Raw genomic sequence first — 26,518 nt, forward strand, 5'->3', positions numbered from 1 at the left:
AATCAAAATGGAATTTGGATGATCTGCTTCCGCTCATGGATCTCCTTGTAAATGAGTTCCTTCAATTGGTATCAGAGCCAGGTTGTAGTTCTTATTCCAAATTCCATTTTCTGCATTGAAATAGTTTACAGTTTTGGTGGGTTTTAAGTTTTTCATTGCATTTAACTGTTACATCTATGTGGATTGATGTTGATGGATGTTTCGGGGTAGTAATCTCTGTTTTTGGTTTTCTATTTAAGTTACAAAAGTTAATTTGTAAAAGCCCCTGCGCTTTTGGGCATTAATCTTGCAATTGAGTCTGTATTTGTTTTAGTTTTGAGTCATTCGTGAAGCTTCAGAAGTGATGGTTGCAGTGCGTTTCAATGGCGAACTGGTGGTCGCATCGTGTAGCTAGAGCTAAAGGATCATTTAGATTTTGCTATGCGTTCGTGTAGACTTTTCTACAGGATCGTGTAGCATATGCTAAATGATCGTATTGCTAATGCTACGCGATTGTGTAGAGTTGTCTACACGATCGTGTTGCGTTGGTTGCATGATCGTGTAGGCGTTCGAGGAGCAGAAAATCGTGCGGTATATGATACTGGACGCAAGGCATGCGTACAAAACGATCGTGTAAACTATTATGCTCATCACATGCAAACCTTAGGCTTTAATCATTTTTTAAAAATATTTTAAAATTTGATTGAGATAGACCTAAGATCACGTTTCTAATAAGATTAGAAATCTAAGTTTAATCTTTTAAATCGGTTTAATAGGATTAAATTTATTCCTAATAAAAGATTAAATAGGTAACAAATGTATTTATAAGGGACCTTTTGTCAAAGGTTGGTTCTGGCTAGGCTGGGGTACTCAAGTCGATGGAAACGCTGCATCCTTACTTGGGAACCTACCAGGAAAGGTGAATTAGATAGATATGTTACATATATGCAAATTTGATGAAAGCCTGTTAAAGAGTTTAATAAGACTTAAATCAAAGTTGTTTGATCATCAAAAGCAAGTGTTGTTTTTAAGAAAGTTAAACAAATCACTTAGATAAAAGAAGTAGTCGGATTTTCTAAGCTAATGAACCTTAGGTAGAACATTCAGTGGGAGGAAATGAAGTATATGATACTTCACTTTAACCTCTACACGTTTCTCCCTAAAAGTTCACACCGTGATATCTATCCACAGCCTCAAGGCACCATGGGTGTCCCTCTACGGGTGGCATTTGGGTAGGTCAATACCAAGGTGAATGGAGAGAATGTTCATAGTATGTGGGAATGAGATGTGTGACAACATATCCTTCGGTCTCTCTCATTAGGTTGGATAAAGTTTTATGTATTGCCTCGCGACATTGTGGGTGTCCCCTTAAATGATGGCAGATTTGTATAACTCTTTATTTGATCTCCAAAAATGGATAGGGTTGCTTTAGTCTCTTGTTCTAATCGGCTTTTCCCTAAGGTTGGCTCATTAGGGCGGGACTCTATGACCTAAAATGAGGGGTTACACTTACACAAAATTGTTAAGGATGTTAATAAATTCTGGACCAAAAAATGGTGACTATTAGATTCAATTACAAGAAGTTGTTTCTGTCTAATGGTTGAGATTGTCTCATTTCAATGAAGGGGCACTTGATCATCCTACGGTGATTTTTTTCCTACCTCACTGAAGCATCGTTGCAAAATAGATGTCACTTAGGGTACACTAGACTATTTTGCTAAAACTTGATTGATTTTCTAAAAGTGGTTTAATGCAAGTAGACTTAATCAAGTTTGTTCTGTTTTCAACAATTTAATTATGGCTACCGCGACCTTAAGTTTATTTGTCGTCGATAACTAACTGGCAAAAATTATGCTAGTTGGAAAAATACAATAAACACGATATTAATCATCGATGATCTCAGATTCATCCTTACGGAAGAGTGTCCTCCCATTCCGGCTCCTACTACTCATCGAAATGTTCAGGAAGCATATGAGCGATGGACACAGACGAACGAGAAGGCCTGAGCGTACATCTTGGGGAGCCTTAATGAAGTTTTGGGCAAGAAGCATGAGCCCATGTCACTGCCGTGGATCATGGAGTCCCTGAGAGGAATGTTCGGACACCCGTTCACACATCTCAAGCATAACGCTCTAAAGTACATATTCAACTCATGGATGCAAAAGGGTTCATCTATTCAGGAACACGCTCTCAATATGATGATCCACTTCAACGTGGCTGAGATGAACAGGTTAGGCATCGATGAGGCCAACCAGGTTAGCATAATTCTGGAATCCTTGCCTGATAGCTTCCTTCACTTTCTTAGCAATGTTGCTTTGAACATAATTGACTACAACCTTACAACTCTACTCAACGAGTTGCAGACTTTCCAATTCTTGTTGAAAATCAAGGAGAAGAAGAGTAAAGCAAATGTTGCTTCATCATCTAAAAAGTTCCACAAAGGTTCGACCTCTGGAACTAAGTCTGCACCTTCTTCCTTCGGTACCAGAAAGTGGAAGAAAAAAAAGGGTGGTAAGGGGAAGGCACCTACTAACCCACAATTTGTTGCTCCAATGAGTAGACAATTAGTGAGGGTTGATAAGGGATAATGTTTCCATTACAACTAGGAGGGGTATTGGAAGAGGAACTGCCCCAAATATTTGGCAGAGAATAAGAAGACTAAACAAGGTAAATGTGATTTACTTATTTTGGAAACTTGTTTAATGGAGAATGATTATTTTTCCTGGATTATTGACTCTGGGCCACTAACCATGTTTGTTCTTCATTTCAGGGAATTAGTTCTTGACGGTAGCTTAGTGCTGGTGAGATGACGATGCGAATTGGAACCGGACACGTCGTCTCAGCTGTGGCAGTGGGAGGTCTCTGGTTAACTTTACAAAACAAATTTCTCATTTTGAATGATGTATTTGTTGTTCCTGATTTAAAAAGGAATTTAGTGTCTATAAAGTATTTGTTGGAATGTAAATATCAACTATTTTTCTCTTATAATAAAGTGTTTATTACTAAGAATGGAGTTGATATTTGTTCTACAAAACTGGAAAATAGTTTGTATGTGCTAAGACCGTTAGCAACAAATGCCCTCCATAATATAGAGATATTTAAAACTGTCGTAACTCAAAATAAACAACTTAGAATTTCTCCTAAGGAAATGTCCAACATTGGCACCTAAGATTAGGACACATTAATCTCAATAGGATTGAAAGGTTGATAAAGAATGGACTTCTAAGCGAGTTAGAAGAAAATTCTCTATCTGTGTGTGAGTCATGCCTTGAAGGCAAAATGACCAAAAGGCCTTTTACTGGAAAAGGTCATAGGGCTAAAGAATCTCTAGAGCTAGTGTATTCAAATCTTTGTGGTCCGATGAATGTAAGAGCCAGGGGAAGTTATGAATATTTCATCACTTTCACTGATGATTATTCTAGATATGGATACGTTTATTTAATGAAAAAGAAGTCTGAGTCTTTTGAAAAGTTCAAAAAATTCAAAGCTGACGTTGAAAACGCATTAAATAGAACAATTAAAACACTTCGATCTGATCGATGTGGAGAGTTTTTAGATTCATCTTTCCAGAACGATTTGATAGAATATGGAATAGTTTCCCAACTCTCAGCACCTGGTACACCTTAGTAGAATAGTGTATCAGAGAAGAGAAATCGAACCCTGTTGGACATGGTTCGGTCTATGATGAGTTATGTTTCCTTACCTGACTCGTTTTGGGGTTATGCAGTGGAGACTGCAGCTTATATCCTTAACTGTGTTCCTTCTAAGAGTGTTATCAGAACACTTTTGGAGTTATGGAATGGTCGTAAAGTTAGTTTATGTCATTTCAGAATCTAAGGTTGCCCAACATACATGCTTGAGGTTAATCCTAAGAAACTGGAACCATGTTCAAGGTTGTGCCTATTTGTAGGCTACCCCAAGGGAACAAGAGGTGGTTATTTCTATGATCCTAATGAAAACAAAGTATTCGTATCGACAAATGCTACTTTTCTTGAGGAGGATCATATAAGGGAGCACAGACCTAAAAGTAAAATCGTGTTGAATGAATTTTCCAAAGAAACTAGTAGGTCAAATCCAATCTGAATTTCATTTTTTAAAATTGAAAAATGATTTAAATAATTAATTAAACAATTTTTAATTAATTAAATAATTTAATATCAAGTATTAAATTAATCAAACACCTAATTTTAAACATGAATCATATTCACGTAATTGAATATTTAAAATATTTTAAACTCTCCAATTACGTTTAATTTCGATAAATCAAAAGTTTAATTATATCGAATTTAATTAAACAAACCCTAAATTGAATTTGAATATTTCATATTCGCTCAGTTCACTAATCCAATATATAATTTTACGAGCTAATAGAGAGACCTTATGAACCTACAAATCATGAGCTTCAACGATTTGAGATTAATTGGCTAAACTCTTTAGACCGAATTAATCAATATTCATTAACTACCAAGACACACCACTATAGCTTGATAGTTGCACTCTCCTCACTAAAGATATTTTTCAGTCAATTTTAACCATAATTAGTAAATCGATCATTCACAAGTTGTTCGTATTTACAGCTATGTCAAAATTATCATTTTACCCCTGTAAATACATCTTGCTCATTAAGCTTTCACTGATCCTGTATAGAACAATTTGGTTTATAGTCCAACTAATAAACTAAGACCCTCTCGATCATGAGAGGGCAGGGCCCCGTTGTTCATGACCAGAAATCAGTACTTAAGAGAACAACCTATCTGCTAACCCTATGTCGCGTAGGAGTGAATTCCATCTTGTTGAACTATGTCCCCAACTATCTATCCGTTCTTATCCTCAAATATGAGGCTTATTTAGTAGTGTTGTTGAACTACTCTCACCTATGCAGATCAAAAGATGATCCCAAATAAACAGGAGTTCATAGTTAGCTCATGATTAAGATCGAGTTATCCTAGATCATTGAATTTGAAATAGTCAGTTTTAACAGTAAACGATCGTTATAAAGAAAGGTGACTATTTCGAGGTCCAGTCTTATGCAAACTCATTGCATAGAATGTCTCCACTCGAATGTCTCCACATGAATGATTTTGGGATCACATCGTTTGTATCAGTATACAAAGTGGGTCGCATTCAATAGTGTCACTAGGATGAGGTACCCAATCTCACCCAATACTTGTAGACCATTTTGGCTATATACTAAAATTTGATCCACTTTTATGTCTCCGCATAAAGTTAAAGTATTCATATTATAGACATGGATTCGTTTATTGGATTTTTATAACGGAATACAATATCAATAACAATTTATTGAATAAAATACTCAATAATACTTTTATTGATAAATAGAATATGTTAAAATTTACGAATTGCGAGTTTTAGGACATTTCCAACATTTATGAATTGACGATGGCCTAAAGGGTGTTGTCATAACCGACGACTAGATCTGGGAAAATATAAGATTTGTGAGACAGGAAAAGATGTTAGAGAGAGATTGAGAGAGAGACCGAAAAAGAGAAGCCTCGCCGGTGATGGATGAGCACAACCGACGGCGGCTGGGTAGAGGTCAGCAAATGAGCGGTGGTCGACGAGCGACCAGCTGGGTTTTGCTCCAGACCTCGATGGGAAGGAATGCTGAAACAAAGAAAAAAAAGGTGGGTTGGGGGGGGGGGGGTGTTCTGGCGCACGCGGAAGAGAAGATATATGTATTTACTTAAAAAAATGGATCTTTAATGTCAATTTCGAACGACATTATAGATATGCCTACAATGTCAGTTTAAAACTGACATTAAAGATCCTTTCTTTTTTTTTAAAGAAACCGATATCAAAATCCAAATTTCTTGTAGTGATCAAATTCTTTGGTCTTTTAATCCTTTATTGCTTCACATTCTTAGTTCTTCGACCAATTTAAAATTGAATTTGTTTGTTTGCTAAAAAGATTTCATATATTTTTTTAATAAAACATAGTTGGAATACAGTGATTTGAATATTTGACTTTAAGAGAAGTATAAGGTAGTTATCGTTGAGTTAATGTTGACTAATAATTTATAAAAAAAAAAAAAAGTTATCTTTTTAGTTCCTAAATTTTTAACTATAGGTTCATTTGGTCTCGCAATGGTTTAAATATATTTTTTAGTCCCTAAATTTTGAAAAATAAGTTTAATAATCTTCAATGACACTTTATTTTTTAACGTTGACATGGAAAGTTTAAAAGGTAATAAATAATAAAAGTAATAATAAAAACAAAAATCTCTTTCTCTCTCATCTTGTCCGTCCTCTTCCTCCAAATTTTCATTTGGGCATTTTTTTTTACTATTATTAACTCAATTGGATTTGAATTTGCATCTAAGAAAAATAAACAATTTTTACATTTGTATTAAAATAAACAAATCATCAATCAATTAAATTTTGAATTTTTATTCCAACTTGAGTATAGCTTAACTAATTAAGACACGTATCATTAAACAAATGATAAATATGAATATTCAAATGTTATTCAAACTAAAGAAATGTTGCTAATACTCTGACATATATGTGATTTATTAATGGTTTAGTTAATTGGACAAAAAATTTAAGTTAAATTTAACTCATTAATAAAATCTGAAGATTCGTTAAACAATATTATTACGTCAATAGAAATAAGAAAAGTAAACATTTTAATTTTTTTTAAAAAATAAATAGTAAGATAGACAGAGATTCAAACCTATGATTTTAATATAGTATTTTTTAAAAAATAAATATGGACCATAAAAATATAACTCTACCAAACCTCGGATCTAAAATTAATTAAATGATCCAATACAACGTTAGTGTAATCAAACAATTAAACCTAATTTTTAATTTAAAAAATTAAACTCAAACAGCTATTAGTTCAGTTGAACTGATTCAAATTTCAGAAGGCTTGTATTGTTGTGCTTTGTCGTTTTTTGTTGGGTGGGATTTTTTTTTTTAATTTATAAATTATAAAAATTAGTTATATCTTTCAATTGCAAAAAGAAACAGACAAGAAAAAATATTCGTATAGGATATAATTTAATCGTAAATCAGAACCATGTTGGTTTTAATTTTAAATTAATTGTTAATCAGAAATAAAATTATTATTTACAATGGGAGCCATGTGAGTTACCAAACAACTTTGTTTTTCAAAAAAAAAAAAAAAATGTTTTATTTTTCTTCACCTTCTTTGATTGTTCAATTACCGATTTAGGTATCAAAGTGAATTTAGTTCAGTAGGATTTGCATGCACTCTGATCTAAGAAGTCGGAGGTTCAATCTTCCACCCTACAATATTATATTTAAAAAAATACCAATTTAAATTTGTTTAATATATACATAAAATTTAGGTGAAAAAATCATTTTGAGTTCTATACTATGAAGTTTATTCAATTTAGTCTATATACTTTCAAAAGTCTAATTTCACTTTCAATACTTTTAAAAAAAAATCTTAAATTAAATCCAATTTTAGTTCTAGTACTTTAAAAAAATATTAAATTTTATTTCTAATGTTTGTTTATTGTTAGTTTTTTTTTCCATTTTTTTTTTGTTATTTATTAGTATTTTCACTATAAAATTTGAAAACATATAGATTCACATATTACGTTTCTTTGAATGTCATTATTTTTATTTAGCGAATAATGATAAAAAAAATAACTTTAAACACTAAATTTTAGATTTATTAAAAGTATAGAGGGTAAAATCGAACCTTTAAAAATATATAAACTAAAATTAAACAGATCTCAGAGTATATGAACCAAAATGATATTTTAACCTAAAATTTAAGTGTTGTTTGATAATGATTTTGCTTTGATATTTTTCCATTAAAATCTGTGTTAATATGGTAATAACAATTTTTGAGAAAATTACATTTTTTACTATAAGGTTTGAGCTAAAAAATTTATGTATTTGTTTTAGTACATGCAAGTGGAGTGTGGATATTTGAACATCTCGCTACAAAGAATGGAGTATATGTCTATTTTTGTGGAGTTATATTCACTATGACATAAATTTATGCATTTGCTTTCTTAAGTTTAAGGTTTGACAATTTGCTCTTTGTGTTACATTTTTTAAGTTTAACACAGTAAATTCCATGTATTTTTTTTAGTACGAGTCAAGTATGAAGAGGATTTGAACATTTAACCCCGATCATGCCAATTTTCACTCAGCTATATTCAATATGGAAGAAAAGTTAATGTATTTACGCCTTCGATTTTAAGATTTAACGATTTACCCAGCATATTATATATATCTTTTAGTTTAAAAGTAACCTTGCTAAAATTACTATTACACTGTAATTTTGACAAAAATAAATAATAATAAAAAATCATGTAACATTTATTTTTGAGGAAGCAACATTAAAAACACCTTATAGAGTTACATCACGAGACACAACTAAATTAAACTACATAGGACAAGGAGACAATAGTTCCTTCCATGCTTTCCTCACCAGACAATGTGCTAACCCATTTTGACTACAACAAATATGGGAGAAAGACGCGACCCTACCTTATCGCTCTTTATTTTGGGCCTCGTCAATAAAAAAGAGACTTTAGAGAGATATCAACATCAACGGCATTTGGTAGCTCTGCAACCTCAAAGCAGTCAAACTCAACAATGAGGTACAAAATATTATTGTTTGCTGATAACTTGTAGAAATACAAGTTATTGTACCTTTTTATTTAGAATAATTAAGAAAATCTGGGAGAAAATATATTAACTTGGTATGAAATTCATGTAGATAATCAACTTTGCATCCATGTGTTTACAAAACATATTATCCTAAAAATTATAAAATCTAACGTCATTAAAAGCGGGAATATAATGAAAAGAAGCAAAAATTGACCAAGGAAACAAAAGTTGCAGTTGTGGAAGTATTAAAAGAGATCAGATCGACACCCAATTTTGCACGTAGAGAATCATGCGTTGAGCAGAAAACATGAAGAGAGAAAAAGACAAATGCATGGGCCGTGGATGTTAAATCAAAATGCAAGTTAGTAGTTGATTTGAGACAGTCATGGAAAAACCAATGAACCTGTGACGCGAGTAGTCGGTGCAACAGGGCATGGAATTAAGTGCAAAGGTGTCAGAACATCATTAGAAAGAGGCAAAGCAGCTTCCATTTGATGCTTATAAATAGCACATCCAAAAATTATCTAAAAATGAGACTTTCCATGGAGAGGTTGGCTGAAACTCTGCTCAAACTCTTCGATAATTCTACCATTTTTCCACCTTTCAAGCTTTTGTTTGAAGAATTCTAAGTGGGGATTGAATCTTCCTCTCTAAAACAAGAGAAAACTCCACCACCTCCATTGTAACCTCTATTGAAGCAACCACCATACAAGTCAAAGGAAGCAAGAGATTGTAACTTGCGGCTTGACACTTTCATTCTCTGCTCATTATTACATTTTTCTTGTCATCTTATTTATATTAAGTTATTCGAAATTGAAAAATTTGTGTGCCTGAATATAGATATGATTTCTTCCATATTCATTTCATCCATATCATTTATTACCTTTATCATGAGCAACTAATTCTTCAATGGGTTGAGTAAGTTAAACTAACATTTTTACTAAGTCTTGCATAAATGATGGTTATTCATGTGCACGTAAGTGTACATGGTCAAGTTATAATATTAAAACGGCTTGTAAGAACGAGTATCGTCCTCTGGGATCAAATTAACAATTACTGTTTAGCTATCTCAAATGTGTTAATTTTAGTTAAGAAATTGAGATCGAGTTGATTGTAATGTTATGAAGCGATAAAAGAAGAAATAAAAGTGTATTGAAATCTAAGATCAAAAGTGTTCTAGGATATGAATCTATTATTACTTTATTAGGTCTACTCTAGTAAGTTCATAGAATCAGGTATAAACTTTAAGTATAAGTCTAGAAACTTAATTCAAGATTATTTTCTCTAAACAATAACCTATTCTCATGAAACTTAAATGATAACTAATTCTTCGAAATCAAACTAAGAAACAAGGCATTAATATTTTTCATCAATAACTTTCACTATTAATCTAACTATTTGCATGAAAGATAAATTATGATTTAATGATATAGATCCAGTTAAACATTCAATCTCTCAATTAAACATTCAACCTAATAATCATCGATGGTCAATCAATAAGAATGAAGTACAATATCGTTAAAAAGAAAATAGTTCAACAAACATTCATGAAAAGAATAAATTTTAACCTAAATTCATAACAACTTCATCAAACCCTAAAACAAGCAAGTTTAGCCATTCGTAGCTTGCACATACTTTCATACATGATTTTAAGCATAAGATTTAGAAAAAGAAAAGGAACCGAAGAAGAATTCTCTCGAAGAATTCCTTGATCTCTTAAATCCTCCAAGTTCACCTCGATCGTCACTTTGGGAACTTTAATAGTCTCCAAAATATTCCTAAAATTCTCTAATTTTGTAGTATAAACTCTCTCTTTAGGTCTAAAATTTCATGGTAATTTTTTTTCCTAAATTTCGTACCTTGAGTGTTGAAGAACTTCCAAATATATAGAGGATCAACACTTGGCCACCAAGAACTTACCAAAATTACCCAATTTTCAAATTAAGAAAGCGAGTGCAGGGTTGCGCCCTAAGCATGGAATCGTAACGCAAAGCTGCACTAAAGGTAGTGGATCTGTGCTAAAAAAGATGCAAAATTTGGGGCCTTTTGGGTCTAAGCCACCGAGGGCAACATCGGCCTAGCGCGACCTTAGTTTAGGGATTCTTCCACTTTTCTTACTTTTCTGGATGGTTTTGACCCGATTTTGGCTTGATTTGATTCTTTTGACTTTTAACACTCATTTTTATGATACCTTAAAAATCATTAGTAAACACACTAAATCTAATAAATATAACTCTAAATAAAAGGTAAAATACGCACATTTTAAGTGCGTATCAATAAGTCAAAGCTCATCTTCTTTAATGTATACATATTAATATTGCTTAAATTTAATTGACAGGTTGGTTTAAGTAAAAATAATCAACTACTCGAGAGAGTAAATGATTGTGGAACTCGTGAAACAAGGAAAGAAATGACTATAAAGATGAGTTAACCTTTTTATTTGAAATTAACCCAAGCATGTGTCCTATAAATAGGGTATTGCCACTTAAAAGCATTGGAAGGTGAGTGCTCCATGAGTTAATGACATGAACACTTGACTTATGCATAACTTAAAAAAATGTTATTAAATCTTTCTCAACCCTGTTTTATTCATTGATAATTCTTTCATATTTCACACACACCGTTTCATTGTATTTGCAATTGTAATTACTACCTTCACTTCTACAACCATTCAACGCATCATCAGTCATTACCACTTACATCATCCATTAGCATACACTTACACCACATTTATACTTACTAAAATTAGATTAGTTGTATAAAATGTTCTCAACGCATAATTTTTTGGGTTTTATGCCCTAAAACTCATAGATAGTAAATGTAATATTTGACCGATCATTAATAAAGTGTTATCAATGTTTATTATAATAAATAGTTATTACTTATCTTATATTTATCTTGCTTAAATAAACATAATCCAATAAACTAACATCCTAGACTGTTGTATAAGTCTTGAACTGTATGTGGAGACATACGGGGATCAGCGTTCAAGATACAACCTAAAAGGTCTATAGTATATGGATAAGGCTAGGTACCTTATACGATGACACTATGGATACGACCCATTTTGTATTTGATATAAATGCAATGATCCAACGCATTCCTGTAGGGGACATGCAAGTGGGGATATTCTATGCAATGAGTTTGGATAAGACCGGACCACGAAAAATAACCACTAGATGTAACTCCTTTGACTAGTTAAGTTTCTAATTCACTAGGATGACCTTGGCAACTTAGTTTTAATCCTGGGTAAGTTATGGACTCCTGTTCATGAGGGATTTTCCTTTGATTTGTATGGGTGAGAGTGGTTAGTTCGCTGACTCAATAAGCTTACCATTTTGGGGATAAGACCAAGTGGGGATCTGAGAACATAATTTCACGAGATTGAATTCGCTCTTTCCTGACTTTAGAGTAAGTAGATGAGTGTTCCCTTAAGTGGTGTCTCCAGGACTTGACAAGGGGTCCTACCATCTCACTGGCCCGAGAGGAGTTTCTGTTTGATGGTTGGACCACAAATAGGATGTTCATTAGAGGAGCACTGTACTTAAGGATGTAAAGGTGACCCATGGGTAAAACGGTAATTTGACCCAACTGGTATTACGAGCACTCATGAAGGACTAACTTACTATTATTAGTCAATATCCGTGGACACAGAAATATATCTGCAGTGAGAAGAGGCATCTATGAGTCTATAGTGGAGTGTACCCACAGTTAACAAATATTGATTAACTTGGTGAATGAGTTTAGCCAATTAATCTCATATCGTTGGAGCTTCTGATATGTAGGTTCATTAGGTTCCACTGGTAGCTCATAAAAGGTATTGAGGTAATTAAAGTGATTTGAAATGTTCAAATTTACTAAAGGAAAAATATAATGTATGGTGATACATTATAATATAAAGTTTATATTTTAATTAAATTTTATGATATAAACTGATTTTGAATTTGATTAAAAAATTAATTTAATGGGAGAATTAAGTATTTGGAGGAGTTCAAATATTAAATTTAATATGAATAGAATTCATATCAAAACTATAAGTTAAAATTAATGTGAATTAGATGCACATTAAAACTATAGGTAATATGAGAGAAAAATAATTGAATATGGTTCAGTTATAAGGTTAAATTAAATATGTGATATTTACACATATTTAATTTAATGATTAATTAATTGGAGAATTAATTAATTATTTTATTTAATTTGATTTGATTTAGTTAAATTAATTGAATTAAAACTATAGATTATGAGAGAGGAATGTATTAGAATATGACTCTAATGCACATTTAAATAAATATGAGATATTTAATCATTATTAATTAATTTGATTAATTGATAATTATTTGATTAATTTTAATAAATTAAATTTTTATTTAATTTATTTTTAAATTAAATTTGATTTAATTTATTAATTAAATAAATAATGAATTTAAATAAATTCGTTATAATAAACTCCCAACGTGGGGAATTATATGAGAGTGGGGGAGAATTAGTTTTTTTTCTCTGGCTTTGATCTTTGAAATTTTTTTCTTTAGAAAATTCCCTGCAGCAGATGAATCAAGATCTAGATCGTAGATCCAAAAAGTTGGTGAAGCCCTCAAGAGTTGTCAATAAGAGTAAGGGTTCTAGATTTTATTTCCTCTGTTAATTTGTTATTAAAATTTGAAATTTTTTCCGCTGCACTTGGGATTTTAACCCAGCATAATCAAGATCTCATTGCGTTAAGATCAGATATTAAGTTCAAACACATCTCAGTCGATTATCTCTGTGTTTGACCTTGGACTCACCTATACTCTATTTGGACCTTGGACTTATACTTGCAGCTAATTTAGATTATTCATTAATTAAGGCACGACATAAGGCTATAATTTTTTTAACCATACTGGACACAACATTTGCCAAATAGACATCGGTGAGAAGCTCAACTTTGCTGAGAACCAACCGATGTGGTCACTGAAGCAACACAAGTTAGAAGAAATCATACTCCCAAGCCGGGTTCATAATGTTTAGCTAATATCTATAAGTAGCCAAACCTTAAGACATAACATGGGAGTGGAGACTAAAATGTTATGGATGATTTTAATTCAAAGGGTATAATTGACATATAAGGAAAATAGGAACGACAAAGTCAAGAAGAAAGCATACTACATGTCGAAAATGACAACTTAGAATCAAAATATAATAGGCGTAGGAAATGAGGTTAGGTTAGGTGTTGGTCCATGCCAGTATGGTTGGCCTTGGCCAATGCCAATCTTGAACCTTACCAAACACATGCCCCGGTCTAATATTAGGCCCATAATATGGCATAAGGAAGATGTTTGACTTTGGTCTTCGCCGAGGCCGACCCTAAGCAAACATGAAACATGACACACCCTTTCGGCTCGGTAGGTCATCTACTTATCCTGAGGCAACTCTGAAACCCTAGGGAACCATCTAGGTCGACTTTATTTATAAGTACATCATTATGGTTCCATATGAGATAACTTAAACTTATGGCTTCTTCTATATTAGTGAGCTCTCATCCCTAATTTTGGCATCAAAGCCATTTTTCTTTGTTTTGCCCATTCTTTATTCCCCAAATTATGAATTTGCTATTGTCACATGAAAACTATATGAGTTTTCTCCTGTCCAAAGTTTGGCATCAACACTACATTAACTTTAGTTAAAAATAAAATGATAATGAAAATTAAAAATAATAGATAACAAATTTAAAATATAATTTGAGAAAAAATAAATAAGGAATAAACACAAACATACTAATTAATTGAAAAATAACACAATAAATATCAATCAATATTTTCTAAATTATTATATTGTTGAAAAAATTGAGAGGTTAAATGTTGGAATCTTGATTTAAACACTTTGAAATTTTGATGAGAATTGAATGTTTTTAAATTTTAAATTTTAATATTTATTACTAGACCAAGAACGTAAAAACTTCCAAAAATATATTATTTTATGTAACATACTAAATTTGTTTTTGTTTTAAGATTTTTCTTAAAAAAATTTAAAGCACATATTAATGTATTATAAACTATGTGTCATCTTTAGATGATTTAACTTGTTGAATAATGTCCAAGACTTGTTCACTACGTCGGACGACTGCTTTTTCTATTTGGCTAATCCAACTTGATAATAAGGACAACAAATATTTTGTTATTCTCTAATAGTTACGTTGTATTTTTAAAATAGGACTATTTTCAAATATAAAAAAAATAAATTAAATTATTTATAAGTATAACAAAATTTTATTGTCTATTTGTGATAGATCGCGATAGAATATTAGATAATTTTGTAAAATAAAAATTATGTAAGATATTTTAATAAATTTAAGTAATGATATTTGTTTGATATTCAACTAAATATTTAAATAACCAACACTACTTTGATTGTATGTGATTATATTTACTGGTAACATATCATATATCTTTGTTTTCATTAGAACCCTTCTTTTAGAATTGTTTTTCCAAACACACCGTAACATTTTCTTATTACTTTTTTTTTAAAAAAAAAAATTTAATAATCTAATCAACTCGAACTAGTCCAACTCCAAATGAGTCAAAATGAGAATAGCTTAACTCACGTGGTCATTGTATTATTAATTTCAAGGTTAGTGTTTCGATTCTTTCACTTCGGATATTAAAAAAATAATAAAAAATAAATTAAAAAACTCCAAATGGACCAATCATATGAAAACTAACCCAAACATGAAATTAAAATAACAAAAAATTCTCAAACAACCTACAAAAATAACCGAATTGATAGTTGCCAAAACAAATATACCTCAATTTAGGGGTGTTTAAAAAATCGATGACCCGAAAAAATGGATCAACCCAATCTAATTTGTGCCGTTTGAGTTGGGTTATTAGTTGAATAAATGAAAATTATATGGGTTAGGTTAGTTCATGAATTCACCTCATATGGGTTGGGTTGGTTTGAGTATATAAGATGAATTCATGAACCAACCTGAACTTATTATTAACTTTAAAATATTTTTTTTGTTACTTATAATAAAATTATTTATATATATATATATATTGATTTTAGTTTTATTTAATTTTATTATTCTCCAACAACTCTTAAAAATAGTTTCCTAGCACTTTAAAAATGAAAATAAATTGAAATTGAGTTGTTAATCTTAATTCAATATAGGAAGATAATTAAATAAGATTTTTACATATTTATATTTGACTTCTTTTTAGAATAAAATTTTAAATAAATGACCCAAGTAACCCGAACCAACCCAAACCTAAATATTTTATAGTTAGATTGGGTTAGGTTCATGTTTTAATAAGAGTTATTTAAGTTGAAGAAATTTACAACATGAACAATTGGATTAGGTCTAAAAAAATCTTCAAATCTAATCTAACCCAACCTATGAACACCCCTATCTCAATTGATATAAAAATTGGTACTACCAAGTTTAATGTCAATTGAAATTCTACTTTCACGATAAAGAAACTAAAAAATAACAAATGATTCAATTTTGATTGAAATAAAGTTAAATTATAAATCTCGTCTCTAATGATGGTAATTTAAGCCTAACTTAAAATTTAAAATTTCATAAATATTCATATGGTCCCCTTATAAATAGTTTTCACAAATATTGGAGAATTTTATGAAACTAAGGATATAGCACTAAATTTGTAAATTAATATTTAAACAATCCACACGTACGTACCGTTGATGTAAACTTTTTATTATAGGTCTCTGTTTTGGCTCTCTGTGCCGTCCTGCTACTTTGAAGAACAAGTCTCAATTCTTCTCTTCAATCATTTCTTTACTCTTCCATTTTAAAAATCCACTCTCACTTTTCCCCTAATTTTCCATATACCCTACCTCAATCTCTGTAACTCTCTTCACAAGAAATGGGCTACGTTCCTGCTTCTTCACCGGCGCTTTCTCCGCCGCCGAGCCGGAGTAATCGCTGGGTAGAATTCGTCGTCGGAGTGGCGGTGGTGGTGTCGTTGAGCGCGTTGCTGTTCTGCGTATTTCGCAGGAAAATTGTGCAGAAATTCCGGCAACGGCGGGGGAGAGAGCCGAAGGGAAGCTTGAGGGAAGGGAAATTGAAGCTGAGAAGGTTCGAATTTGAGGAATTGGAGAAGGCGACGAAGAATTTCAGTAGGGAATATTTGTTGGGATCTGGTTCTTTTGCTGATGTTTATAAAGGCGTTTTTGAGAGTGATGAGGAAATTGTTGCCATAAAAAGACCACATGCTGATTCTTATACTTCTCTTGATGAATTTCGAAATGGTAAATTATTTCTCTCCTTATTTAACTAACCTTAGGTTTATATTGACTCGGGAGGATTACAACTCCACTCTTTGTTCGGCTCAACTAATTTTAAAATAATTGATTTTTATCTCTTATGAATCCCTTAAACTTTAAGTCTCTCTTATGTTAATCCAGACCTGTCTTTGTTCTTCGAAATCATTTTTTTTCAAATATTTTTTGTCGAACATTTTTAGAAAAATTTATAGGAAACTAACAATTTAGTTTCTTTAGACTCGTTTGGTAATCATTTGGTTTTTTTTTTTAAATTAAGCATATTTCATCTACATTTCTTATAATAATTTGTATCTTTCTTGAGTACAATGATTAAATTCTTAGTCAAATTCTAATAACACAAACAACTTTTTGAAATTTTTTTTTAGTTCCCAAAATTTGGTTTGGTTTTTTAAATTATTGATGAAAAGTAGATAACAAAATAATAAATTTGGAGGTAAAATTAGTGTCCATAAGCTTAATTAAAAAAAACAAACAAACAAAATGGTTACAAACGGGACCTTAGTTTCTATTATGTAAATCCAAATTGAGCTTACCTAAACTAGTTTTGAATTGTCCGACCCTCATGTATTGTTGAACTAAAACAATAATTTAGTCTTTAAAAATTAGTCGATAAGGGTTAGTCTTACACATCACATTTTTAATAATTTAATCCATCACATTTTTAATAATTTAATCCATGTGAAATTATGAAGTATTAATTTTTTAGTGAATAAACTAAATTTCTATGTAGTAAAGTTTATGGGTTAAAATGTTTTTCATGAATGTTCACACACTAATATTTTGAAAAAAAGCAAAATTATAATAGGTAGGAAAATAAGAAAAAATATCTATCAATATAGCACTATTTAAAAATAATTGCATATATGACAAATGTTGACCAACCGCCTTTCAATTTTTTTTTTTTTTTTTCAAGTTTGCCCTTCTCTATTCCTCCTTTTCTTTCTTTTTCTTTTTCTTTTTTTTTTCCCCCTTTTTCTTCCTTCCCCGTGTTCTCCATTTTTTTCTTTTTCTTTCCCTATTTCTTCTCCTCTCCGGTTGTGTGTTTTCTATTCCCTTTTTCCATTTTCCTTTTCAATTAGCTTCAATTTTTTTCATTACTTAACTTTACTTTTTACCTTTTTTTCATTGTTAATTTTTCTTTTCTATCTTCAATTATTTTCATTGTTAATTTTTTCCATTACTTATTTTTACTTTCCAATTAAAAATTAAATAATTAAAAAATAATTGAGAAAACTAGGTTCAAACCAAGGAACTGAAACAACTATTTTTCTCAATTTCTGAAATTTGATATCTTTTTTAGAAACGAAATGAGAAATGAGAATGTTACAAACATACCCATTCCTTTTTCAGGACTTTAAAAGTATGAAATTTAACATCAATAAACTTAATGAATTTAATTAATAAAGTTAAATCTCAAACTAAAGTGTAACTGGGATGCCTAGAATTTATCACTAGTAGCATGTTATCAGTTATAGAAACTATCAACGATTGCATGTTATTTGATGGTTAAAAGGAATGATGAAAGTTATCTCTAATAGCATGTTATTAGTGATAGAAGCTATCGCCGATAACCATGATATTAGTAATATTAGTGATAGAAAGAACTTATGTGATATCCATATATCAATGATATGATATAAAAGCCAATTTCATTTGATGAAAATTTATCATTGATAGCTACTGCTAAAAGCTATCACCTATCAGTGATAGTCACTACCAAAAGTATAATTGATAGAAGTTATCAGTGATATATGTATATAGAAAGATATGACTTAGGTATATATCAATTAAATTAATGATATTAATGATATTGGTGATATGACTTCTATTAGTGATAGAAGCTATCAATGATAGTCATTTATAGACCTCTCACTAATAGACTTCTATCACTTGTAGCTTTAAATATTAAATTTTGAAAGTTGATAGTTTCCCAAAGTCTATAATTGATAGCTACTAATAGCCTTAAGTGTTAATATTTCAAGTTTGATTCCAATTGATAAAAATGTATTAATGATAGCCACAGATAACTGATAGCAAATTGAAAGCTAATATTTCAAGTGTTACTATTTCAATGTTGTATTAATATTTCTCAAATTGAAAGATTTCACTAATAGCAGCTATTAATGATAGCAATCGATAGTAGCTGTCAGTGGCTATCACCAATAGTTTTCAATTTGAGAAAACCAGAAGAAGAAGGTGAAATGGTGGGTTGCATGTAGGCTTTTTAGTCATGTACCAATATGGCTATCAATGATAGCTGCTATCAATGATATCTGACGCTAATTTTGTACCATATTCTTAATTTATCCTTATGCTATAACTTTTTATTATTTTGGGTTTGCTTGTTATTTGTACAACCAACCCTTTAAATAATTGTCAAAGACTTGAGTTTAAATCTCTATTGTTCTAAAATTTTGGTTATGACGATGAATTGAAAAGGGAAAGAAATGCTTAAACTAGAAGCAAAGGCACAATACCGAAAAAAATAGTGATTTAACATTGTATCGAAGATAAACAAAATGCCAAACTTAAACGACATCGTAAGATTGAACTTCACAACGATTGATTTGCTCATAGCAGAAGTGAAGCTGTTGTCATCAGTAAAGCACAAGAACTTGGTAGCTTTGGTGGGATATTGTGAAGAAATTACAGGTACATCAAAATAATAATCTAAATTGAAGTTTTCAAGAGCAATATTTTAAATGTGAAAATGTGTTGGGCAGGATATGGAGAAGAGAGAATATTGGTTTATGAATATGTACCAAATGGATCACTACTAGATTACATGATTGGTAAATTTTAATTAACATTTTAATGTCATTTTCATATACATATATATATATAAATATGTGTTGTGAGTTGTGGTTTTTCAATAGGTCGTGGAGGAAGAAACTTGACTTGGAGACAGAGAGTTAATATAGCTATTGGAGCAGCCAAAGGTATGCTTATTTCTTACCCAAATTATAAAGACAAATACTTGGGAGAATTGTCCGATATAATACTTGATAGATTGAGGGAGATTTGAACTATGTAACTCTTGATTTCTAGTACATCTATAAGTCCGTTGAGATATGCTCGTTTTGATAAATTTGAAAAAGATTACATACATAATATTTGAGATTGAATCGAGGATTTAGATTAGAAATAGAGAATTTAAAAAGATTGCGTATGTAATTTTCACAGATTATGTAAGATTTGGGGAAGATGTACACAATAATAGTCTGTCCTGATCTTCGTCATGGTCAGAATTTCATCGAGAAAGTAAAAAAAATGATGGTTTGAATATGTCATTAAAAGAAGCTAAAATTTTCTTTTAGTCTTAGTATAGATCTTGGCCGAGATACATTGTGATGAGTCATTAAAATAATTGGTCAAAAATTGGTGTTGTTTGTGAAAGATAAAAAGGCTTGAGAGCTATTTCTCACAATTACCCAAATATTTAAATGCTGGTATCATTAGTTGTTTTTAATGTCTATCTTGACCTTCACCTTAACCTTACTTTTGAATTGACCATTCTTATGAGTTTCATAAATCTTCTTTTAACAAAATAGAATATTATTTTTTAGAAGGAAAGGGTAACTAAAGAAGTTTATTTATACATATGATAATTGGTATCTTATCTGCTCAATTATGGCAGATAGACCGTCTTTTGAAAGAAAATTTGTTGTAATTGATTGATATATGGTTTTTTTTTAATTGCTCAGTTCTGTAATATAGTGATATAAAAAATATATTATATATATCTTTCTGCAATCCATCCAATATTCAACTAGGGTTGGCAACAGAGCCGAAGGAGGGATTCCCAACCAGGGAAACAAGTCCTTGCGGGGACCCATCCTCGATTTTAATCGGGGTCAAGGATTCCATTCTTGTAGTCTGTCAGTCAAACCGGTAATTCTCCCACCTCGATCGGGACGGAGACCCGACCCTGCGAAGATTTGCCAATCCAATATCGAATCACTCGATTTTCTTTTTTATTATAATTAGAGTGAGCCGCACAAAAATAACTACTCGCAAGTGTATAATACAATCAACCTACCATTCTCACATTAATGTTTGCAAAAATCTAGAGAGAAAAATAACTGTTTTTTCGTTTTTGGGGAAGGGATTGGTCATCTACACAAAGGGGCGAAGGCAAGCATAATCCACAGGGACGTAAAGCCAAGCAATATCTTGATCGGAGATGGAATGGAGCCGAAGGTTTGTGATTTCGGGCTGGTGCGATCGGGCCCCGTCGGCGACCGGTCGCATGTGAGCAGCCAGATCAAAGGCACACCAGGCTACTTGGACCCTGCTTACTGCTCTACCTTTCATTTAACTCCTTTTAGTGATGTCTACAGCTTCGGCATTATTCTTCTTCAACTCGTTTCAGCTCGTCCAGTTCTTGCTTCCAATCAATCCCTCCCCAATTCTCACATTGTTCAATGGGTAATCAACTCTGTTAAAATTGCAAAAAGTACCACTGAACTTCGCTCAAAACTACTCTTGGAGTAGAATTTCGGATGAAAAATGAGACTTGAAACGGATATTGCAGTAACCAGAAACAATAGTGCCAGTATTCGAGTTCTAATTTTCGTTTCAAGTCTTGGTTTTCATCCTATATTCTAACATGTAAAGGGTAATATTTCAACTTTTGAAAAGAACAAAGTTCAGAGTACTTCCAGTAATTTAATCTATTTTGTTTGAAAAGTAGTTTCGAGGTTCAATTGCAAATTTAATCCTTATATAATTTGAAGAAAGTTAGAATTTAGTCCGTGTGGATTGATAAAACTTTCATAAATAGGGACTACTTATGATTTTATCAAATCATATGAACTATTTATGAGGTTTTTTATCCAACCGTAGGGATTAAATTCTACCTTACTCCAAGTTTGGACTAAATTTACAATTTAATCTTGTTTCTAAAAGCAAAGTAATGAATGAACTGGTGGGTGAAATTGCAGGCAAGACCCAGCATAGAAAAGGGGAGAGTTGAAGAGATTTTGGATGCAGATCTTCTCATTGAGCCATGCAATTTGGAAGTGATGCTAAAGATGGGGCAACTTGGACTGAAATGCACTTCACAACAACCCAAGTACCGTCCAACCATGGCTCAGGTTTGGCAAGAGCTAGAGGAAGCTCTTCATGGAGCTGACAACTTCAGCAAGAGGAAGCAACTTAAGCAGAAATCCATGGAGTTTGAATATTCTGAAAGCCTTGTGAGCATTGAAGGTATCAAATTTGGGAAGTTTCGCGTCGGGATGGATACTTTTGCATTCGAGAGTGCAAGCTTAAATTGCCTTGAGATTGATAGTGTTTCCATCGACATCGATGAGAGTATCGAACAGCAGCTGTCCATGGCTGCAAATGATGAACAAAATAAGAACTGATTCTTGACGAAGATGTGTAAAATGGACTGAGTCAGGTTCAGTTTGGTTCGGTTTAGTTTTTTGCCTTTCTGTATAGTTGAACTCAGTCAGAACTAGCAAGTTTTAGTGCAGAAAGTTCAGTTTTAAGGAACGGAAGTTTTTCGATTTTCTGGAATAATCCTCTTAACTTCTTCCATATAATTTACAGAGCCCAAAAGCAATGTAATCCAAAATGAATGGGAAGAAACAATGATCTTTCTTGAACAGGATTTATTCTATAGGTTTTACAATTGTGTGTCCTTGAGTTCTAAAGAATGGGGAGAAAGAAGGGAAAAATTTGAAAATATAAAGATGAAATGAAAGAAAGAATCTTCTTGGCTAGAAGAAGAAGAAGGCTACCATTAACTATTAAGCTCTATTTTCCTAGTTCTTTTACTCCTGCTCAAACTGTTGGAAACTACATAGAGTACATGCCATGTTAAATGTTAAATTATGCACTAAAAGAATTTACTGAACCTTCTTGCGTGTAACTTATACGTGATATTCATTGCTGATGGGGCCGTGGCAGTTCTGAAGACCCAGCACAAGGTACTTACATGACAGCTAGAACAAGAGTCGACCAATTCATCAGATTGTGTTAAGTTCTGTAGGTGTGGCGCAATGAGCTAGAGATTTTGTAGGTAAGATAACGCCACACCCTCTCAAAGATGTGGTTGGGCCTCGGACCGAGCTCGCTCTGCTTACAAGATTAGAGTCAAGAAATACAACTATGACAGTGATGTCATCATGAAAATGGCGGCGTACACCACGATCAATATCCTTCAAATCTGAATATCGCATTTCTCGTTTCTTGGCTGCTTCCAGCATAGCAGCTTTCACCAACCTCTTAGCACTTCCCTGCACGAACACAAAAGCAGACAATTCAAATTTGATCTTTTAATTCATCTTTAACTTTTCACCACCACCTTGTATGATCCATAAATGTAAATTCGAACAATCAGAAACCACAAGGAGCAGATATTCTAGTAAATTCAAATGTTGACAAGTCCCTCATCAACAGACATACTTCAATTACAATCATACATTTATGACAAGATAAATATCTTACGTTATGCGGGTGATTTCGAATAATATCTACAGCCTGCTGATTGCTAATGTGCTCCCACAGGCCATCAGAGGCAAATATGATGAATTGATCATGTGCTTGAAGCTCATACACCGAAATTGATGGTTCACAGCTCAATATTGGTCGAGTGAACGGTTCACGAAGCCTAAACTTAGCATACAAGGGTTCCCTGTTGAATTCTGCTCTCTTTAGATACGCATCACCGATAGATCTAGAAACCTGCAATTGAAAGAAAAGAATCTATAATGTGAATAAATAAGTTCTCAAAACACCTCATTCCACTATGCCAGGAAAATTTGTGATAATGAAACATATTACGGTAATGGAAATCGCGCCATCCAGGTATTGCTGCATTGCTGCTAATGAAATAAGGACCCTCTAATGGGGGGAGAGGGATAGAGAGAAAAGATGAAATTGCTATGAATGAAAAACAGAACTCTTTGCCAAAAGACCTACAACTAAGCAAGTAAAAAGTAACTTCTTTTTCTTTCGTCTGCTTTAAAAGAAATTTCTGAGCTCGAGGCTTGACATCTATAGCTCAGTAACCTACAAGAGATTAACAAAGCATAAAACTCATTCATTTGCATGCTTCATTGACAACACATTCACCAGAATGAGAATTATATTCCCTGCTGGTAAGAAATTTCTTAGCCATGTAAATGAGTTACCTGTATTAAGCCCTTTACTCGCCATACATTATGCTTTAAAACTACTATATGTGAGTCATCTGGATGCAGAGAATGCATCTCCCTTCTGACAGATTCTATGCTCACATTATGCTCTGCTGATAGCTGCACGGCAATAACCTCCTCAGTCGACCGCACGAGCCTTCCGAGCACAGCACGGGAATCACCAAGGTTGGCTATGTAAAGGGTGCCACCACAGATCACACCAATCAGGCAGCATGAACCAACAGCTGCAATTTGGGGCTTCATTTGCCATTGTTTAGTCACTAAAGAAATGAACCCTTCCTCTGTAGCTTGAAATGCTTTCTTTATTACATCAGTTGACATTGATTGTTGTTCTGAGGTGAACCCTGCACTTTCAAATGAAATGCTCAGACTCTATTACACTGAAGAACATGAACTCATTTCAATCTTGTACCCCAAGTCCAACAATCATAATCACAAAAAGCTATCCATCTCGATTAAAGTTCTTACTTTTTAGATGCTGGAAAAGATTCTCATATACGTAATTTGATGCTTCAGGCCCACCATGGCCATCATAAACACCAACAAAGGTTCCATATGGCCCGGAGTCGAGCAAGCTCAATGAACCCGATTCGATCTGGCTCTGATCCTCAAGCAAGTTATTGGCCTGGACGACAGCCATTGAAAATTCACCATTCATGTGGTGTCCAATATCCTTGTACCATAGTAAGCCTTCATGACGGCCTGCTGAATCCGAACCGCTGTGTACGATATTGTCCGAGGACGGCACCCAGCAAGCCCTCAGAAAGTTCATCAAGCTGGATAACATCCCTCATTTCATCAGCTCCAGCATCTTAACTCCGCATTCAAAAAGGGTAACCATACCATTCTGACCAAAAACTCCCACCAGCCGGCTATCCCAGCAAACAAATAAGAAGAAAAGAAATCACTCCCAACTCGAAGCAGCAAAACTTCTCAATCTGACAATTGGCTCCTGTGATTGCATATTTCGGTCAACAATCTCAATGAACACAATACAACAGAAACTCATCATCTCTTTACATCAAACTAAGATTCTAAACAGAAAAAGAAAACAAAAATACTCCCATAATCTGTTGACTAAATATCAAAATTAAAAAAAGTGCTACAGCAAACCACACCTTCACTTCCAGCAAACGAACCAGAAAACAACTCATCCTTATGCTCAAATTCCGGAAAAACTAAATGAAAAACACAAACTATAGAAAAAAGAGACGATGAAAAAGTAAAACGAACTCACTCTGCAATTAGGCTATCCAATCAGTTCGGTCAGCTACTGAATGATACCAAATGAAAACGATGGAGATCTAAAAAGGACAGGGCAATACATGTGGGTTCAAAAAGCGGTAGATCCACAGATCCATCAAACAGAAACTGTAGGCAAAAGGGGTTTCAAATTTATCGGCCACCATAAAGAAAAATCTCTCCAAACTCTTTTGCTCCTTCTGACTATGGAAATTGAAGAAGAAGAAGAAGAAGAAGAAGAAAAACCCAGATTCCGTGTGTTCAAAGAAGTGGGTTTGAGAAGAAAAGAAGAATTGAAATGGTTTTGACCTTCGTTCTACCTGGTGTGGCACCTAGAACTCGAACCAAAAGCTATGGCGGAAAAGTAAAAATGCCAAAATGCAAATGGGTTTTCAATGGGCTCCACAAATATAAACCAGAGACACAGAAAGTGGATGCAAACGGGAGGAATAGAATAGAACAATGCCATTGATCATCACCATTATATTATAATTTTGCTTCTACTTTTGAAGTTCTTGTGAGATCAAATGGAGAATTGGGACAGTTGGTCTTGAGAAGATTTCTATGAAATAAAATAATTTTCAAAAGTGGTTTTCCTATTCGTTGGACATATTTTTAAAATATATTAAATGACATTTTTCTATAAATTAAATATAATTTTTTCCCTTTAAAAATAAATTAGTTAAAATTTTATATTTTGAAGTTTATTTAATTTTAATCTTTATACTCATCTTTATCCAATTTTAATTCTAATACTTTTAATAAATCTTAAAAAAAAATTTCAAAATTAATATTTATCAAAATTGAATTAATAATAATAATAATAATAATTTTCGTTCATATAAATACATTATGTGAATATATTTTCAAAATTTATAGTAAAAATGTTAATAAGGTAACATTTTTGTAAAGAAATCAACAATAAACTAGCATGAAGGATTAAATTTAAGATTTATTGAAATTAGAGAGACTAAAATTGAATCAACTTCAAAATGTAGAGATTAAAATGATATTTTAACAAATAAATTAAATATCAGATATAGCCGGTTCAACCCAAAATAATTTTTTCTTAAAGAATAAAGTTTTAAAATAAAATTTTTACCCTTTTTTTTTTACTATGTATAAGTGAGAGATTGAATCTCGTTCTACAAAATTAATAGTAGGAATTCATATCGATTGAATTACATTTATATTGACACTATGAATCGATAATAATAATTTTAAAAAAA

At 32.3% G+C, this 26,518-nt stretch overlaps 2 protein-coding genes across 2 annotated transcripts; one reads left to right on the top strand and one right to left on the bottom strand.

The window, feature by feature from the left end:
- Positions 1-15,793: 15,793 nt before the first annotated feature.
- LOC120073461 (putative serine/threonine-protein kinase PBL7) lies at positions 15,794-22,495 on the top strand. The gene is made up of 6 exons (XM_039026310.2): positions 15,794-16,845; positions 19,462-19,533; positions 19,605-19,673; positions 19,758-19,820; positions 20,987-21,309; positions 21,825-22,495. Exons 1-6 carry the CDS (start codon positions 16,461-16,463, stop codon positions 22,248-22,250), a joined length of 1,338 nt encoding a protein of 445 aa, XP_038882238.1. The 5' UTR covers positions 15,794-16,460; the 3' UTR covers positions 22,251-22,495.
- Positions 22,485-25,884, bottom strand: LOC120073238 (putative protein phosphatase 2C 60). The gene is made up of 5 exons (XM_039025962.2): positions 25,285-25,884; positions 24,516-24,999; positions 24,024-24,391; positions 23,338-23,574; positions 22,485-23,126 (listed from the first exon to the last, which is right to left on the bottom strand). Exons 2-5 carry the CDS (start codon positions 24,832-24,834, stop codon positions 22,857-22,859), a joined length of 1,194 nt encoding a protein of 397 aa, XP_038881890.1. The 5' UTR covers positions 24,835-24,999; positions 25,285-25,884; the 3' UTR covers positions 22,485-22,856.
- Positions 25,885-26,518: the final 634 nt, after the last annotated feature.

Source organism: Benincasa hispida, chromosome 3 (genome assembly GCF_027475165.1).
Source record: "Benincasa hispida cultivar pf3 chromosome 3, pf3_genome.v1.1, whole genome shotgun sequence".
NCBI classification, from domain to species: domain Eukaryota; kingdom Viridiplantae; phylum Streptophyta; class Magnoliopsida; order Cucurbitales; family Cucurbitaceae; genus Benincasa; species Benincasa hispida.

What these genes read in the sequence shown, in the direction of transcription:
- LOC120073238 (XM_039025962.2), bottom strand. Translation starts at nt 24,834, where the DNA reads ATGTTATCCAGCTTGATGAACTTTCTGAGGGCTTGCTGGGTGCCGTCC. An exon ending in TCTTTTCCAGCATCTAAAAA is followed by an intron (nt 24,392 to 24,515) that starts GTAAGAACTTTA and finishes TTGAAAGTGCAG; the next exon opens with GGTTCACCTCAGAACAACAA. An exon ending in GAGTAAAGGGCTTAATACAG is followed by an intron (nt 23,575 to 24,023) that starts GTAACTCATTTA and finishes TTTCAATTGCAG; the next exon opens with GTTTCTAGATCTATCGGTGA.
- LOC120073461 (XM_039026310.2), top strand. Translation starts at nt 16,461, where the DNA reads ATGGGCTACGTTCCTGCTTCTTCACCGGCGCTTTCTCCGCCGCCGAGC. An exon ending in ACTACTAGATTACATGATTG is followed by an intron (nt 19,674 to 19,757) that starts GTAAATTTTAAT and finishes GTTTTTCAATAG; the next exon opens with GTCGTGGAGGAAGAAACTTG. An exon ending in AGCTATTGGAGCAGCCAAAG is followed by an intron (nt 19,821 to 20,986) that starts GTATGCTTATTT and finishes TTTTTGGGGAAG; the next exon opens with GGATTGGTCATCTACACAAA.